This window comes from Nelumbo nucifera, chromosome 2 (assembly GCF_055504915.1).
Source record: "Nelumbo nucifera cultivar China Antique chromosome 2, China Antique-T2T, whole genome shotgun sequence".
In the NCBI taxonomy this organism is placed as follows: domain Eukaryota; kingdom Viridiplantae; phylum Streptophyta; class Magnoliopsida; order Proteales; family Nelumbonaceae; genus Nelumbo; species Nelumbo nucifera.
The window spans coordinates 67,179,518-67,196,133 of NC_142650.1; the positions used below are offsets into that span (position 1 = coordinate 67,179,518).

Sequence of the window (16,616 nt, forward strand, 5' to 3'; positions counted from 1 at the left end):
TTCACTTGCATCAAGATCTTAGCTCAGGAGGTTTTAACTGGTGTGAAATTGTGGAAGGTTGGTGGAAGGTACCTCAACCTATAGTCCTAGTACCTATATAACCTCTTCTTGTCATGACTAGGTATGTGTTTAGTATAGCTTCCATCTATTAAATAAATGTTTGTATTTGATTTGTCTTCAAAGCCGAGAAAAGTACTTGATAAACTGTTTATTGACAATGAGGCGCCATTAGGCACCACATCAGCAAAATAGTGAATAAACACTCAATCGTTGGGGGAAGTGTTAAAATGAAGCTTCCTCCAATGGTTGGTGTGCACATAAATCAAAACCCACTTTTGTGAATCTCAATGTGTACGGATGAACATGATGAGAAAAATGCTAATTTAGCGATGACATGGCGGCGTTTTGATAAACGCCTATCATGGAACGTCCACGAAACAAAATACACATTAGATTGACACTCATCTTGTTCCTTGTGCTTCCAATTATAGGGTTCTTCCTCGGCTACCATCCTGTTGGCTTGAGCCTCTTCTATGTTGGTATACTTTTCTGCATAGGTGAGGAGTTGGTTCATGTCTTTGGGGTGTGTCTTCTCGTGGGATAAGTTGAAATAGGAGGCGGATAACTTGTGAATGGAGGTAGCTACCACAATTGATTGATCCAAGTCCTACACCTAGATAGATTCAGTGTTGAGCCTTGCCAAGAATTCTTGAAGGGTCACATTCCTATTTTCCTTGAATTGTCTCCAAGAGCTAATAGAATGAGGTTGTAGCGTATAGTACCACTATTGGGATGCTTCCTTGAGGGTAAAGACAAAAGCTTTGCACATAAGAGAATCTGAGGTGTCATACAACACCATGAGAGCCTTAAACCTCTCCATGTGCTCGACAAGGTTGGTAGTGCTAGTGTATTTCTTAAAATAGGGTGTCTTGAAAGTTGAAACCAATTGGGGGGAGCTCGTCAATTATCTCTTAAACGAATATTGGTTCCTTGGTCACTTGGGCTTTGGGGGAGTAGTTCGATGCTCCAGTGACTTCCCCTAACTTGACGACTCCTCTCAATGGTGTCAATCCATTAGCACATATCCTAAGCTAGGAGTTGACATCATCATTCATGTGGTTCAACTTTGGGGATTAGTTGCTTTTCTTGTCCCTAACTAAGCTCATTAGCGTGAGAGCACTATGGTACTAGGATTCAAGTACTAAAGCAATGAGGGTTCTGAGCAATCTAGGTTTGACCCTATTAGGGGTCCACCTTGAAGATGCTCCACCTTGAAGAGTAGCGATGAATAATACTAGAGTTCTACTCTTACATGGGTTGGATAATTAGTTGAGATGCCCCACCTTGAAGAGTAGCGATGAGGTCCTCAACCCATTGGTGGAGTGTAATGAACTACTCCTAAATCACAAGCTTATTCCCAAGTCCACAAGGTGGGGGTGCATTGTTGCCAATGTGAGATCCCCTGGGATGGTTATAGCTAGAGTGGGTGGAGTGGCCAGTTGAACAATTTTTAAAACACATTTGTCGTTAGAAGTGATAAAATGCATAGAGTTTAAGACTTTTCATTGTGTTTCCCACAAATGATGCTAATCTAGTGCTATCTGAGTTATGGTGAATGAGCAACAAATAAAATATTGGTGAGTTGAATGAATTGAACTAATTTGACAACTTATACACATAGAAGTTAGAGGCTCCGAGGTGGTTGCCTAGGGAGGAGCATTTTGATGCTCGAGTTAGTAAGAGTAAGGTGGTCAGCTAAGTCGAGTTGGTTGGGCCAAGCTAGTCTTAATTGTACATGTTGAAGAAATTAAATGAGCAAGAGAGCAATGAGACTTTGAGAGTTCTGAGAGGTAGAAAGTGTGAAGATGGAGGTTACCTTGGGGATCATGTTATTATATACCTATTGGGGAGTGTCGTTGTGCTCCTCATTAGTGGGACATGTGTTGGCTTGTAAGGTGGCCAACAATTGAGCCTTTAGGGGCGTAAATCACATGTTGTGGGACGAGGAGTTTAGGAGTGTTAGTATCGACCTTGGCACATGTTAGGTTTGGTTATCACATGCCTTCATCCTACCTAGGACTTGTGTCATGCTCTAACATTATCTCACTAGCTGAATAAGGTCGTGCAATGTTGTCACTTTGTTGCTTGCTTGAGCCTCGACTACATGTGAGTCATTGGCTTGGCCATGTGTTACCTTTCTAAGTGGTCCATGTGGTAGTCAAATCAGACTTGATTTACAACCACATCAGCACCATTGTCATTTTATCAGATAATTGGTGTCAAGTCAACACCAAATAGGCATTTTCCCTAATGGATCTTGAAATTTTGTTTGGTTAAATTAGAGATTACAAATTTCCCCACAAAACTGAGGGCCCTGATCCGACCTACCCCGAACGAAGCAGATTTTCCCTGACCTTAAATGGGGATGGGTCGGGTTTGGGGATAATAGCCTAATAGGTGTTGAGCGTTCTTAATCTTATGTTTTGGACTTTTGTCTTTTCTTTTTTTTTTTGCACTTTCAATTCTCTGTTTGCCTCCTTTAAAATTTAGATTCTACAACAATGCCGGTTGTTGAAGTCTTAAGGTATATTGTTTTAAAACTCCACATTTCCATTTAAGGGCCTCTTGTAGTAATTTGAAGTCTTAAGGTATGGGTATATTATATGTATATATATATATATATACTCAAATGAAAAGTTTAGTGTTTCGTTTTTTCTTTGTTGTTGTAGTGATCAATATAACCTAGTTAGTAGTTAGATGTTATTTTTTGTGCTAAAATTTAATGTGTTTTAAAAAAATTATAATTCTAGCCATAGATGTGTAGTTTTCATTGTTGGCTAAGATTTGCATTTTTCAATAACCTGTGCACACTAACCCATAGATAAAATTTTTCCCTTCAAAACAGATTTCAGTACATTTTTAGTTTCAAGTTTATTTTCAAAAGACTCCAGATCTCCTGTCCACGAGAACTCTGTCCATGCCTATCCACAATACACCACCCCCCATGAATTGGGAACATCTCCCCCTGCATAATACTATGCAGATGATGAGATGTTCTCCATGTATGACTGTGATAAACATGAATAGGGTTCTCGTGGACAGGAGATCTGGGCTCTTTTCAAAAGTCCTTAGGTTCCTCTTAGTCCATATTGTCCACATCACAGCAGGAATCCAAATAATGGACTCATCTTCGCTTAACCCCTTAAATTCCGATTCATCTTTGTTTTTTGTATGAACTAGAAAATATACAAAACTTGGATTTTAATAGTATTAAAAAGAATAATAGCATATTAGAACCTAATATACTATAACTGAAACTATCTACGTTTTCAGATGAATTATTTAATTTATATTATATGGAGGTGTGGGGATGGGGGTTGAATCCTTGCCCCAATACCGGGGATGGAGAAGGGGTGCCCCGCCCCATACCCGCCTGCCCGCCCCATTGCCATTCCTTGGGGTTAAATGTTTATCAAGAAAACATTTTTCTCGAGTGAGATAATTCGCACTATGTCAATGCCAAATAGGGGCTTCCCGCAATGTAGCTTGATAATTTGTTTGGCGAAATGTTTATCAAGATAATATTTTCTTAGGTTATGTGAGAGCCAGCTGTTCGGGGAAAATAGTAAAATGTTTTTTCAATGTTTGACACATGTGGCACCTATTGGTGCCTAGTTGTCAAAAAACACTATTAAACCTGTCTCAACTTTTTTTTTTCTAGTTTTTTTTCAAGAAAAACACTATACAAAAACATTTATTTGACCATTTCTTAAAAAATGACACTACATCAATGCCACGTTTGAAATCTATTTTTTCGAAGCACGCCTTAAATAGGGAAAGGTGTGGTTTGAGAGAATGTTTTTTTTTTTTTTTTTTATATTTTCTTGTTTTTTAATGCTGTTAGCAACAGTATACTGATGTGGCATTGAAAAATGCCTACGTGGCAGCAATTAGCAAGGATTTCAAACAAAAAAAAAAAAGAAAACGACATAAACTATGCAGTACCAATTTCTCAAAACACCTACGAGCAAACGGCAATAGTACCAATGCAGCACCGTTTTCTCAAAACACCTATTGTAAACGGCATTGGTTCCAAACTGGCTTAGATAAACGGGAATGAAAGTATACACCCCCGCCCCATATTCATGTCAGACTCTCTAACGAAAGCAATTTGACATCGAGCATTTGAGCAAAGCCTGCGGCCCTAATACCCATCGTACCTCCATATCATCCGATCTTGCAGTGGATACACCCTTTCCTTGATTCATCCTATGGTTTTATATGCTCTGTTTTTTGCCTCTAATGAATAAAAGTTAAGGATGCCAAATGTGTACTTGCAGCATATCAGAGCATATTATGAATTCATTGCTCAAATCCAATTTCAAGTGTTCTGCAGCTCGTAGTCATATTCTTCTCTCCTTGCTGCTGCCTGCTTCTCTTCCTTCAGGTGTGCTCTGATGCCCTTTTCCTTTTCTTTAGGCTTCACTTGAATGTGGTTTTGGCCCTAGAATGCTCCTTTCTTCTTGTTGAGCTTCTTATGAATCATCTGTTCCAATGTCAAGTGCTGAGTCGGAGTCAGACTGCTCCTGACTATGTTACCTGGATACGACGACACAGCTAGACATGGATACTAGATTAGACTATTCATGACCCTCTCATTTGTTCCCTCTTCCTCCTTCCAAGTCCCAACAAACGCATGCCTATTCTTCTTTTGCATTGGAAGAGGATGAGGTTGCTAAACAGATAGGCCCATTCTGGCTGCTGCATGTGGATAATGTGTCCTTGCTGGAAATGAAACTGTAGTAATCGTGCAAACTACACAAACCCACATATAGATAGATTGTGCAGATTTGTGTGCGCAAATGTGTTTGTAAGATTTACTTGCAAAGACAACTCTGGAATTTATTCATCAGGCAGCCTATCTTTGTTGTCACTTACAGTTTTGCTTTCTTGATTGTTGACTATAGGTAAAGAAGCAAGTAAAATGCCATATTGAGAGGTCAGACATGGAAATATGAAGATGAAGAAGCTCTTGAATAGCCAAGGTAATAATGGATCATGTTAGCCCCTTCTCTTTTAAGTTTTTGATTCTCTCACATTGTTAAGTGACTGACCGAGGTACAGGAAACTGAAAAAGCAAAAAGGGGTGGTTTTCCTTCTTGGGAGTTTAGTTTTCATTATATTCCACCATTTTGAATTAATCCCTCTTGGCCATGCTGGTCTTGTTGATAAGAATGTTCTCCCTTCAGTTCTTTCCTGCTTCAGGATCTTACTCTTGTTGTCTGTTTGTCCCTTTTTCCCACTGTGGCTTCCACTATATGACTCTTTCTGATCTACATATGCACGTCACCTAAATTTTGGATCCTTTTCTCCCATTTCTCTGGCTGCTCCTGGAATTCCCAACAAGGTTTTAAAATGCTAAAGGCATAGTTGAGGCTTAATGGCTCAAAAAGGTGAGGTGTAAGCCTAAAAAAAAAAGAGTAATTGAAGTTTATAGATAATAAAAGAACATATGATGAACTAAGATAGAATGATAGAATTTACAAGCACCCATAAAAAAGAAGTCTATAAGTAACAAAATGTAGGCTTTTAGCATTCAACAAAATAATAACTAATCAACTAACTACCACAAACCTTTTATATTTCAAGTTTCAAAATCCAAATTTCTCAAATTGTTCAAATGAAAAATCATATACTTTAGATTATCATAAATTCCCCATCATCAAAGTTTCTTTCACTAATGAGATCCTCTAATGAGTCATCCATATAATTGATACTAGATTTCTGGTTACCCAGCATTTTAGAAGAAAGGAAACAACTTAGTTGGTTTAATATATGCAACAAATAAATCAATAAAAAGAAAACAAATCCATTAGGAAGAGAATTGAGAGGTAAAAATTGGGTAGATAGTATTTTCTTGTGGAGAAATAGAAAAAGTGACAAACTTAGGATGCCAGATTTCTAGCCACCCATAAGTGTAGAATGATAAGAAAAGGAATCCCACTTGATTTAACCAAGAATGAAGAGAGAATGATGAAGGTTCTTTTTGGCCCTTGTTGCATTGAACTTTTCTAAAACCCTAAGAGAAACTAGGAATTCTGTTTGCTCTATTAGCTTTTCATTTTAACCTTTTTATTTGCCCCATAATTACCAAAGTGCCATTCGCATATGGTTTAAACTTAAAAAAAAATAATACAATCTTTTTTTGTTTGTACGAAATAACTCAATTATCGTAGGTTTTTGAGGCTTACACCTTTCTACACCTCACAGATTGAGGCTTGAGGCTTGAGGCTTGAGGCTTATGCCTCTTTCTAACAAAGGCTTACACCTCAAACCAAAGCTATGAGGCTTAAGCCTCAGACCAAAGTTATAAGGCTTAAGCCTTGAAGAAAATTTGAGTGCTTTGCCTCAAGGTGTAAGCCTCATGCCTCAAGGCTTAAGCCTTTTAAAACCATGATTCTCAAAATGGGCCCGAGGAGCTAAAGCTACACACTAATGCACTTAAATAGTATGGTCAAAGTTGTGCTTGACCTTGAAAAATAAGTGCTAAAATTTATAAAACAGAAAAAATGGGTCCCAAAGATGTGGCACACTTAGTTTCCAATTGAGTATATTATATTTTTCCAACATTAGGGGTTACCAAACTGCTTCCTTGGTTCCATCTGTTTTAAATATTCAAAATAAAGTATAATGATTTGATTGGAGATTAGATATCAACCCTCTTGCAAGGCCTAAAGCTCATGTCCACTTCGGGTCTACTTTGGGTTGAGGTGGAAGGAGTTGCACAGGTAGTGGTTTATTGGATTAGCTCTTTCTTTTAGGGTTGTTGGACTGTGCTCCATCTTATTAAAGAAGCTAGATCTTTGATATCCAGATTGAACACCTTGCTCAGATGGATACCAAAACCAACTAACCAGCTTGTTTATAAGTGGTGGATGGACCGAGAGAGGTGATTATATTGGAGTTCTACCTTCCTGAATAGAGCAGTTTTCATTGTATGCTGTAGCCTTGTTGGATGATACACATGTTTTGGTGGCCCTTCTCTGTGATAGACTTAAAACAATCTTTTTCTTTAATAGTTATTTATGGTCATGAATGTGTTGTTATTTATATTGAATTGCAGGAATAAATTTTCATTATGCTCGTGTGTACTACTATCCCTACAACATATATAAGGAGTTCTCATCGCAATGCGATAAACCTTCCTCAGAGATAAGTAGGAAGGCTAATTTCTCTGTGAACGGGGATAACCAAGAGGAAGGTGCAATAGCTGGAGTGGATGATATTTGCCACATTTTAGCAAGTGGCCCTTGGAGTTCTGCCTTAGAAAATTCTCTATTGCAGCTACATGAAAAACCTCAACAACAGTTAGTGATTGGAGTTCTACATAGACTGAAAGATTTTAGGTTAGCAATAAACTATTTCCGATGGGCTGAGAGGAAAAGTAACCAAGTGCAAAGTCCTGAAGCATATGATTTATTGCTCAGAATAATGGCTAACAGTAAAAACTTTGGCAGCTTGGAGTGTATTCTGGAGGAAATGAGTCTGTGTGGATATGGACTCTCAAATAACACCTGTATTGAGTTAGTCATGAACTGTGTGAAGTCTCGGATGCTGATGGAAGCTTTCAATCTGATGCAAATCTTGCAGAAGTTCAAATTTCGTCCTGCATTTTCAGCTTATACAATTCTAATTGGTGCTATGGCTGAGTTTCGCAAACCAGATCTTGCACTCTCTCTTTTTCATCAAATGCAGGAGATTGGCTATGAAGTCAATGTGCATTTATTTACAACTCTTGTCCGTGCTTTTGCCAAGGAAAGCCGGATTGATGCAGCTCTTTCCTTACTGGATGAAATGAGGAGAAACTCTTTTGAAGCAGACATTGTTCTTTATAATGTCTGTATAGACTGCTTTGGCAAGGTTGGTAAGCTGGATATGGCTTGGAAATTTTTCCATGAGATGAAAGCTCAAGGTCTTGTGCCAGATGATGTGACATATACTAGCATGATAGGGGTTCTTTGCAAAGCTAAGAGGCTGGATGAATCTGTGGAGTTATTTGAACAGATGGAACTGAACAGGAATGTCCCCTGTGCATATGCTTATAACACCATGATCATGGGCTATGGCTCTGCTGGGAAGTTTGATGAAGCTTATGAATTACTTGAACGACAGAAAGGAAAGGGGAGCATCCCAAGCGTGATTGCATATAATTGCATCCTTACTTGCCTTGGCAAGAAGGAGAGAGTAAATGAGGCTCTTAGGATCTTCGAGGAGATGAAGAAAGATGCAGTACCCAATCTTTCGACCTATAATATTCTTATAGACATGCTCTGCAGGGCAGGGAAACTTGACGTTGCTTTTGGGATTAGGGATTGCATGGAAGCAGCTGGTTTGTTTCCTAATGTCTTGACCATAAACATAATGGTTGACCGGCTTTGTAAAGCAGGAAAGATAGATGAAGCTTGCAGTATCTTTGAAAACATGGATCAGAAGGGTTGCAAACCAAATGCAACTACATTCTGTTCATTGATCGATGGGTTGGGTAGACAAGGTAGGGTTGATGATGCTTACAGGTTGTTTGAAAGAATGTTGGATGAAGGTGAGATTCCAAATGCTGTTGTCTACACATCCCTCATTAGAAACTTCTTCAAGTGTGGCAGGAATGAGGATGGGCACAAAATTTACAAAGAAATGATCCGTCAAGGATGTTCTCCTGATCTGACCCTTCTTAATACCTATATGGATTGTGTTTTCAAGGCTGGTGAAACTGACAAGGGCAGGGCTTTATTTGAGGAAATCAGGAGCAGGGGTTTAGTTCCAGATGTGCAAAGCTACTCTGTTCTAATCCATGGCCTTGTGAAAGCTGGCCATGCAAAAGAGACCTATAAGTTGTTTTATGCAATGAAGGAACAAGGCTATATTCTCGATACCCGTGCTTATAACACAGTCATTAATGGTCTCTGCAAGTCAGGTCAAGTGAACAAAGCTTACCAGCTATTGGATGAAATGAAGGCAAAAGGCCTTCAACCCACAGTAGTTACGTATGGTTCAATCATTGATGGGCTTGCAAAGATAGACAGGCTTGATGAGGCATACATGCTCTTTGAAGAAGCAAAATCAAAACAAATAGAATTAAATGTTATTATTTATAACAGTCTTATTGATGGCTTTGGAAAAGTTGGTAGAATTGATGAAGCATATCTAATCATGGAAGAGTTGATGCAAAAGGGTTTGACACCTACTATATGCACGTGGAACTGCCTACTTGATGCATTGGTGAAGGCAGAGGAAATCAATGAAGCTCTTGTTTGCTTTCAATCCATGAAAGACTTGAAATGCTCTCCTAACAACATTACTTACAGTATTATCATAAATGGATTATGTCGAGTTCAGAAGTTCAACAAAGCCTTGTTTTTTTTGCAAGAGATGCAGAAGCAAGGATTAAAACCTAATGTAATCACCTACACCACCATGATTTCTGGTCTTGCTAAGGCTGGGAACATAACTGAAGCTAATTGGCTCTTTGAGAGGTTCAAGGCAAGTGGAGGGAAACCTGACTCTGCTAGTTATAATGCTTTGATAGAAGGGTTAAGCAATGCTAATAGGGCCATGGATGCATATGCATTTTTTGAGGAGACTCGCTTAAAAGGTTTTAACATCCATGCGAAGACATGCATTGTTCTTTTGGATGCATTGCACAAGGCTGAACGTATTGAAGAGGCAGCAATAGTTGGTGCCGTGTTAAAGGAAACAGCAAGGTCTCACCACGCTTCAAGATCTTTTAAGTTGTAAGATATGGGTTGAAAATTTTCCAGCTTGCTGGAGGAATTCAGTTTTCTCTTATCATGGTCCTTCAAAGTGGCACAATTTCTCCCTATTGAGGTATTTTCTTGCCTGATTAAGAGTAAATTGCAAGAACTCTCAGATCTGGCTTTTCAAACAGTATAAACAGTTGAAAACTATGCTGGAAATATATAATCCTCCAAGATAACAAGAGTATGAAGTCCTACATTTGTGATGCCATGAATGTAGTTCATCTATGTTAGGTACTGCATGATACTATGATATCATCTCATCTTGTAGTAACTGCTTTGACACTTTGTATCTGGTCCAAGCTCATACTCTGTAGATGCAAAAATTTGAAAAAAAGAAAACAGTTTCGGACATTAGCAACAACCTAGGATTGAAAGTAACCCTACATCATGGAAATAAAATGGGACTGGAGCAATCACTTGATTATTCTAATTGCCAACAATAATAAATTTTGTCATCTTTTTCACATTGTACATATACTATTATGACTATATATGATCAATTGATCATATGGACATATGGTATGTGATGTCATTAATATATTGGGATTATGGATAGACTAAGTCCAATATTTCAAAATTATGGATGAAGACAGTCAGTTTAAGCACTATCAAGTTCAGTATAGTTAAGGGATCTTCTTTTACAGATGTGTCCTTGTGTTACTGCCATACTCACTGCAGTGCCATGATGGAACTGGTTATCTTTTAGCTTGAAAACAAATACCCCTGAACCAACACCTACCCAATGCTACTTTCTAAAAGGTGATTACCCAATGCTGGGCATGGCTATCGAGGGTCTTGGGACAGTTGGACTAAACATGGACCTAACCTCTGCCATTTTTTACACAAATTGGCCCTTCTCAGACTCAAACCTGCATTTTGATTTTACCATTGCTTTGAGCAGTGGCCCTAACCCAATATAGTTTCTAATATTCCTAAAGTACCCTCACCTCTTTTCCCTCTTCTTTCCCAAGGTTTAAAATGTCGATGTCGATGGAAATGTCGCTTACCCCAAAATATAGGACATATGTTGGAAATGTCGGAAATGTCGAGGGGAAATATTGTAAAAATTAGAGACATTGTGGAAATATTATGAAATATGTGGAAATATGCAATGATATTTTGTAAAATGATAAAAGAAGCATTAAGACATATTTCTAGACTATTATCTTATTCCCAACCATTATATAAAGCTAAGAAACTAAGATCAATAACAAATTAGTAAATGACGATTTACTGATTTATTACGCATTTTGATGTTTTTACAAGGTTATCTGATATTTTCTTTTCTTATTTTTAATTCTGATTTATTATAAATTCTAATATATTTATTTCACACTAGTAAATAGAAATACATTTATTCTGATTTTTAAATATTAAAGTTATAATACATTATGTTTTATTATAAATTTAATAAACTGATTCTCCTTTTTGTAGTATTAAGATTATGATAAATCCTGATTTCTTATAAAACTTAATGAATTTATTATGATTTTTAATACTAAACTTATAATAAATTATGATTTAGTATAAAATTTAATAAATTTATTCTGATTTTTTTATATTAAATGTAGAATATGATTTATTAAAAATTTATTAAACATTTTCTGATTTTAATAAATATTTTAAAAATACTAACTAGTTAATATTTAATTACTTGAAAAATATTTTATGTTTTATATTATAAAGTAATTAATCTATTCTTTTGTTTTTATATTTTGTTAATTCTTTTTTATAAATATTTTATTTGAAATATTAAATAGAAATTATTAATGGAGTAATTTATATTAATATACTTATTATAATAATATAATATATTAATGTACATTAGTTGACATCCTGCCGACATTATCGACATCTTGTCGACATTTTCGACATCCTGTCGACATAATAGGAAAAACTACCTTTTTTTTTAGTTATTTGGACCGATTTAGTCGACATTTCCGAAATATAGGAAATGTCGACTGAAATAATGTAATTTTTATATTCCATCCATTTTCATGTTGGTGAGCCTCGACATCGACATATGTCGGGCGACATTATTGACATTTTGCGACATTTGAAACCATGTTCTTTCCTGATTCTTTCTTCCTTACTAGCAACTTCTCCTGACATCATCCATGAATTGATCCCAGGTCCTAATCAATCTTGCTTCCTAGCTTCTTCCGAGTTACTAAATTGTCCCTAACTTTCTGATTAAAAAAAAGCTGTAATCTCTTCCAAAAAATGAATCAATGCTGGTGCCTTCATTGGTCTTGCTTCCTGATTCTTCTTAAAATACTCTCTCACTCTCTCTCCTATTTGGTCCCTCCATGATTTTAAGGCCTCCTTTCTAATTGTTTGGGATGGAGATGTGTTTTTTTCTTTTTTTTTTTTTTAATCAGCAAGCAATAATTTTGTTGATGCAAACTTAGAAATTAAAAGAGGTTGGGTGTAACTTCCACACCAAACAACAAAAGATTACATAATACATATTTGCCCAAAAAATTTGCTGTTCTTCTCTCCCACTTGAAAGAGACATTTAACTCCCTCATTAATCTTTCAATCTCCCTAAATTTGTGCTGGAAGACCCAAGGAATCTGGGTACTGCATCTTGTCCAAGAGATGATTACTTGAGAGTCCCCTTCCACCTCTAGATTGTGGACACCCAATTGTTTAGCAAACCTTAACCCCTGCAGTAAACTGATCAGTTATTCTGTCATGACACCCAGCTGTTTGGGATGGAGATATGTTACATTGGACTAGAGAAAAATCCAACTGGATGGAGCCATTTTCTTTAACTTTGAAGGATTTTATGTGGACTCTCTGAAAGTAATGTGGGACTTGTAACTGAGGTAGAGGTAGAGACAATTATGAACCTAAACCCTCTGTTACCAGTATAAAACTCAATGTTTGTATTCTAAGAGCTTTAATTTTGATTTAATGGGCAGAATATTATCTTGCATCTGCATTATTATCTGGTACCGAATACACTATATGTCTTTTGTAGTGTTTTTCTTTCATCAATATAAAAGCTATCTCATACCACTCTGACTTAAAAGATGACTCCTAGTAATGTAAGCACATTCTGTCTTCATGATACATGTAGTTGACCAGATTTACTCAATTGTGGATTGTGTAAATAATCATTTTGTTTTCTGTTTTCATCTAATGAAATCCTTTGATCATATTTCATAGTGCTACCTTGCTACCTGGCATAGGTGCCAAGTGTTCAGGGGTCTGGCTTGCCAAAAATATCATGGAACAGGAACAGAATCATAAATGAATATTAAACCACATAAACAATAAATAATAAAGTGAAAATAAGAATTTAAAGAAAACTTAGAAAATTAAAGTGTTGAAACCTTATTGGATCTGTCTTATCTCATGATACCTTGTCTTAGTCTAAGAATGCTTAGTGCCAACATACTTCTTGCTTACCTCAACTTAAATTATCATCAATATTCCACAAGGAGTGTTGTGCTAAGTGCCAACTGCCAAGTGTCAATTTGTCTATGGGCACACTTGATGTACATTAAACATTTATTTTAAATGAATGCAAGTACATAATTGATTCATGTTATACTTGGTATGTTTCTGTGTAATTATCCTTAAATTGGACACTTATGAAACTCGTGTTAGTTTAAAATGTTCTTAGCCGTTGGATAGACCTGGGGTGGTTTATCCTACCAAGGCTGACACTAATGTGCTGCCAAGTCAGTTTTGGTAGCTTGTCTGCTGCCAAGGTTAGACCCGAAGCACATGTAGTGTGTGTTTGCTTGAAACACTGAACTCGGACCAATTTCTAGTTATGCCCTGGACCTTGGAGACTGGTGGGCAAAACTGGAAAGTTACACCTAACCCCTAGACTCGATTATGGTACTGCACTAAGTGTTGGATTAAGATGTCTTTAATATGCCAATCAGTAAGATCCTTCGAGGGTTAAAATCTTGATATGTTGGGGCAGTCTGAGAATTCACTTGAGTGGGCGATCATAGTGAAAGGATTAGCCCCTTTGTCGGACAAAGTGAATGATCGGGGACTGCACTCTCTCTGATGGAAACTTAAAACTACTAACAGTTGATTTCAAACTTGTTTGAGATTTGTTTTGCAAAATATATCTATATGAATATATATATATATATATTATGTTTTATGGAAAAGGTTTGCAAAAGGTTTTAATTCCCGGGATCCATCCGAGCAGAGAGTGCAACACTGTACCTTGCAGCCGATGGAGAGGTCTTCTCTTGTCGAGCAGTGTTTGATCATTATGGGTTGAGAGGTTAAGTGTAAGACCATTTAGGGCTTTTTATACCTGATGGGCTAATCTCACTTAAGACTATAGTCCTTGGGCCTTCATAATCTCACTTAAGACCATTTAGGGCTTTTTATACCTGACTGGATTCAAGGACCATTTAGTGTAAATGTTGGGCCCATTAAGAGCCCATACTGATGGACTCAGGGGTTCACTGTGTTCAACAGTGAATTCGGCCAAGCCTTGTAATAGAGGCTAGGCTAAACCCATTTGGCTTTTGTGAGATCAATGTTAGGGTCCCATGCCATACAAAGAGAGCCAAGTTAGCCAACAATTAAAAGGAGAAGTGAGCTTGCAAGCTTAATGGGCCTAAGGCCCATAATTAACTGGATTAATTAAGAAGTCACATGACATCTTAAGCAGTCATGTGACGGGCGAATTTGGGTATGGATATGGGTTTGGATCAACAAGAGGATAAGAGGATAAGTCTTATCCACTTAAGAGTTCAGATCCAAATAAAAATTTGGATCAAAGACTCCTCCTAATAGGATTAGGAGAGCTGATCTTTAAGGCTTATAAATAGAGGGGGCGAACTGCTTCAATCTTCACCTTTCTGCATTCAGTTCTCTCCCTCTGTTCCTGCCGTCCAACTCTAATTTGATCTCCAGTTTCTTGGACTGATAGAGATCAGTTCCTACCTCTGATTTTGCTAGAAAATCATATCAGATTTCATGCTCACACTCTTTGCTTGATCCTTGCTGAATGATTGCAGTTCTTGCTGAAGGACTGCATTACTGAACCTGCTTCATTTCAAGCTACGCCATCTTCAGTGGAAGCGGGTTTTGGTACCCTCTTTAGGCGTGAACACCTACATTGGGAGCTACACGTGTGGATTCCGTATCAGGTATTGCTCTCCCATTATTTTGGTTTCAGATCTGGTCCGGTTTGTTTCAAGAACGATCATTGAAAAATGCAGTTTTTCTAAAACTGGGAATATGATTCCCGGAAGGGAGAAAAGAAATTTTTTGAAATTTTGCCCAGCCGCCCTGCATGGTTCGGCTATCCATATGATGGATCTCCCTTCCCTTCATATTAAACCACATAAACAATAAACAATAAAGTGAAAATAAGAATTTAAAGAAAACTTAGAAAATTAAAGTGTTGAAACCTTATTGGATCTGTCTTATCTCATGATGCCTCGTCTTAGTCTAAAAATGCTTAGTGCCAACATACTTCTTGCTTACTTCAACTTAAATTATCATCAATATTCCACAAGGAGTGTTGTTCTAGGTGCCAATTGCCAAGTGTCAATTTGTCTATACCCATTGCTTTTCAAATTATCTATTTAAACTGGTGCTTGAGAAGAAACTTGCAAAATGAGAACTATTGATAACTAAAATTATCATTGAAAAGTCCTGAACCTTTTATACTCATGAAATAATAATATATGAAGATTACCTTAATAGAATTTGTTTGGAAAAAGCAAACAAACAGAGAAATTCCCCCTTCTCTCTCTTAGATAGTAGGCGCGTCATCCGCGCATGGAAAGATGTTTCAATGGAGAACGACTACTGAACAAAACTCCATGACCCTTGAAAAGCCGAACCCCTGATACAATAGGGACTTGTAAGGGGACTCTGAAGATGACTTAGACTGGGAGGATTTGAAAGATGTGGAAGAGGATGAAGTGGATCAGCCATCGAGCATAGGTAGCCCTGAGTCAACAAAGGCCTGTAACTTCATAGACCTTGAGGTCTTTGGAACTAAACTCCTCTTTAGTGAAGAAGCTGGTACAGAAGGTGGAATAAGGGCCAGTGAGAAGGGGGTAAGATTCTCCAAGAAGTTGAAAAGATTGAAGGAAAAATCAAGGAGTGGAATAGAGAAGAATTTGGAAAACTAGAAGTCGTAAAGGAGGAATTAGCTAGGAAAATAGAGGAATTGGACCATAAGGAGGCCCGTAAAGAGTGCAGGCCAGACAATAGAGTTGAAAGATGGAACTTAAAAGTGCAACTAGAGCAGATCCTAAGGAAGGAAGAAATTTCTTGGAGACAAAAATCAAGGGGCAAATGTCTTTTGGAGGGGGATGGAAACACCAGATTTTTCCATTCCCTAGCAAACGGGAGAAGAAGGAAAAACCAAATCTCCATTGTAGAGGTAGAGGGAAGAGTAGTAAACTCAGAGGAAATTGAAAGGTGCTTTGTGGATCATTTCAAATCAATCATTGCCTCCTCTGATGAAAGCAATCTGGACTTGGGAGATTTACAGTGGGATAGAGTGCCATAATCCGAAGCTGCCCTCTTAGAAAGAGCCTTCAGTGTAGAGGAGGTCCATGAAGCAATTTTCTCGATGGATAGATCTAAAGCTTCGGGACCGGATGGTTTTTCTATGGCTTTCTACCAAGATTGTTGGGAAATCTTGAGAGATGATTTAATGGATGCCTTTGCTGAGTTCTATCAAAAAGGGGAAATCTCTCCAGGAGCAAATGCAACTTTTATTGCTTTAGTGCCAAAAAAGAAAGAGGGAAAAACACCTAAGGATTGCAGACCGATAAGTCTTGTGGGTAGCATGTA

General features: G+C 37.5%; 1 protein-coding gene across 9 annotated transcripts in view; it reads left to right on the forward strand.

Annotated features, from left to right (window-relative positions):
• The first annotated feature begins 4,125 nt into the window (after positions 1 to 4,125).
• LOC104601410 (uncharacterized) overlaps positions 4,126 to 16,616 on the forward strand; it is a 40,714-nt gene continuing 28,223 nt past the window's right edge. For 5 of the 9 annotated variants that reach the window (XM_088899342.1, XM_010264715.3, XM_010264714.3 and 2 more), the window contains exons 1-4: positions 4,126 to 4,447; positions 4,968 to 5,045; positions 7,124 to 9,882; positions 14,819 to 14,950. In XM_088899342.1, coding sequence (XP_088755468.1) covers positions 5,015 to 5,045; positions 7,124 to 9,792 — 2,700 coding nt within the window. In that variant the 5' untranslated portion in view covers positions 4,126 to 4,447; positions 4,968 to 5,014 and the 3' untranslated portion in view covers positions 9,793 to 9,882; positions 14,819 to 14,950. The remainder of the gene's footprint in view (positions 4,448 to 4,967; positions 5,046 to 7,123; positions 9,883 to 14,818; positions 14,951 to 16,616) is intronic. The other 4 variants (XM_088899344.1, XM_010264716.3, XM_088899346.1 and 1 more) reach the window with 1 other exon arrangement.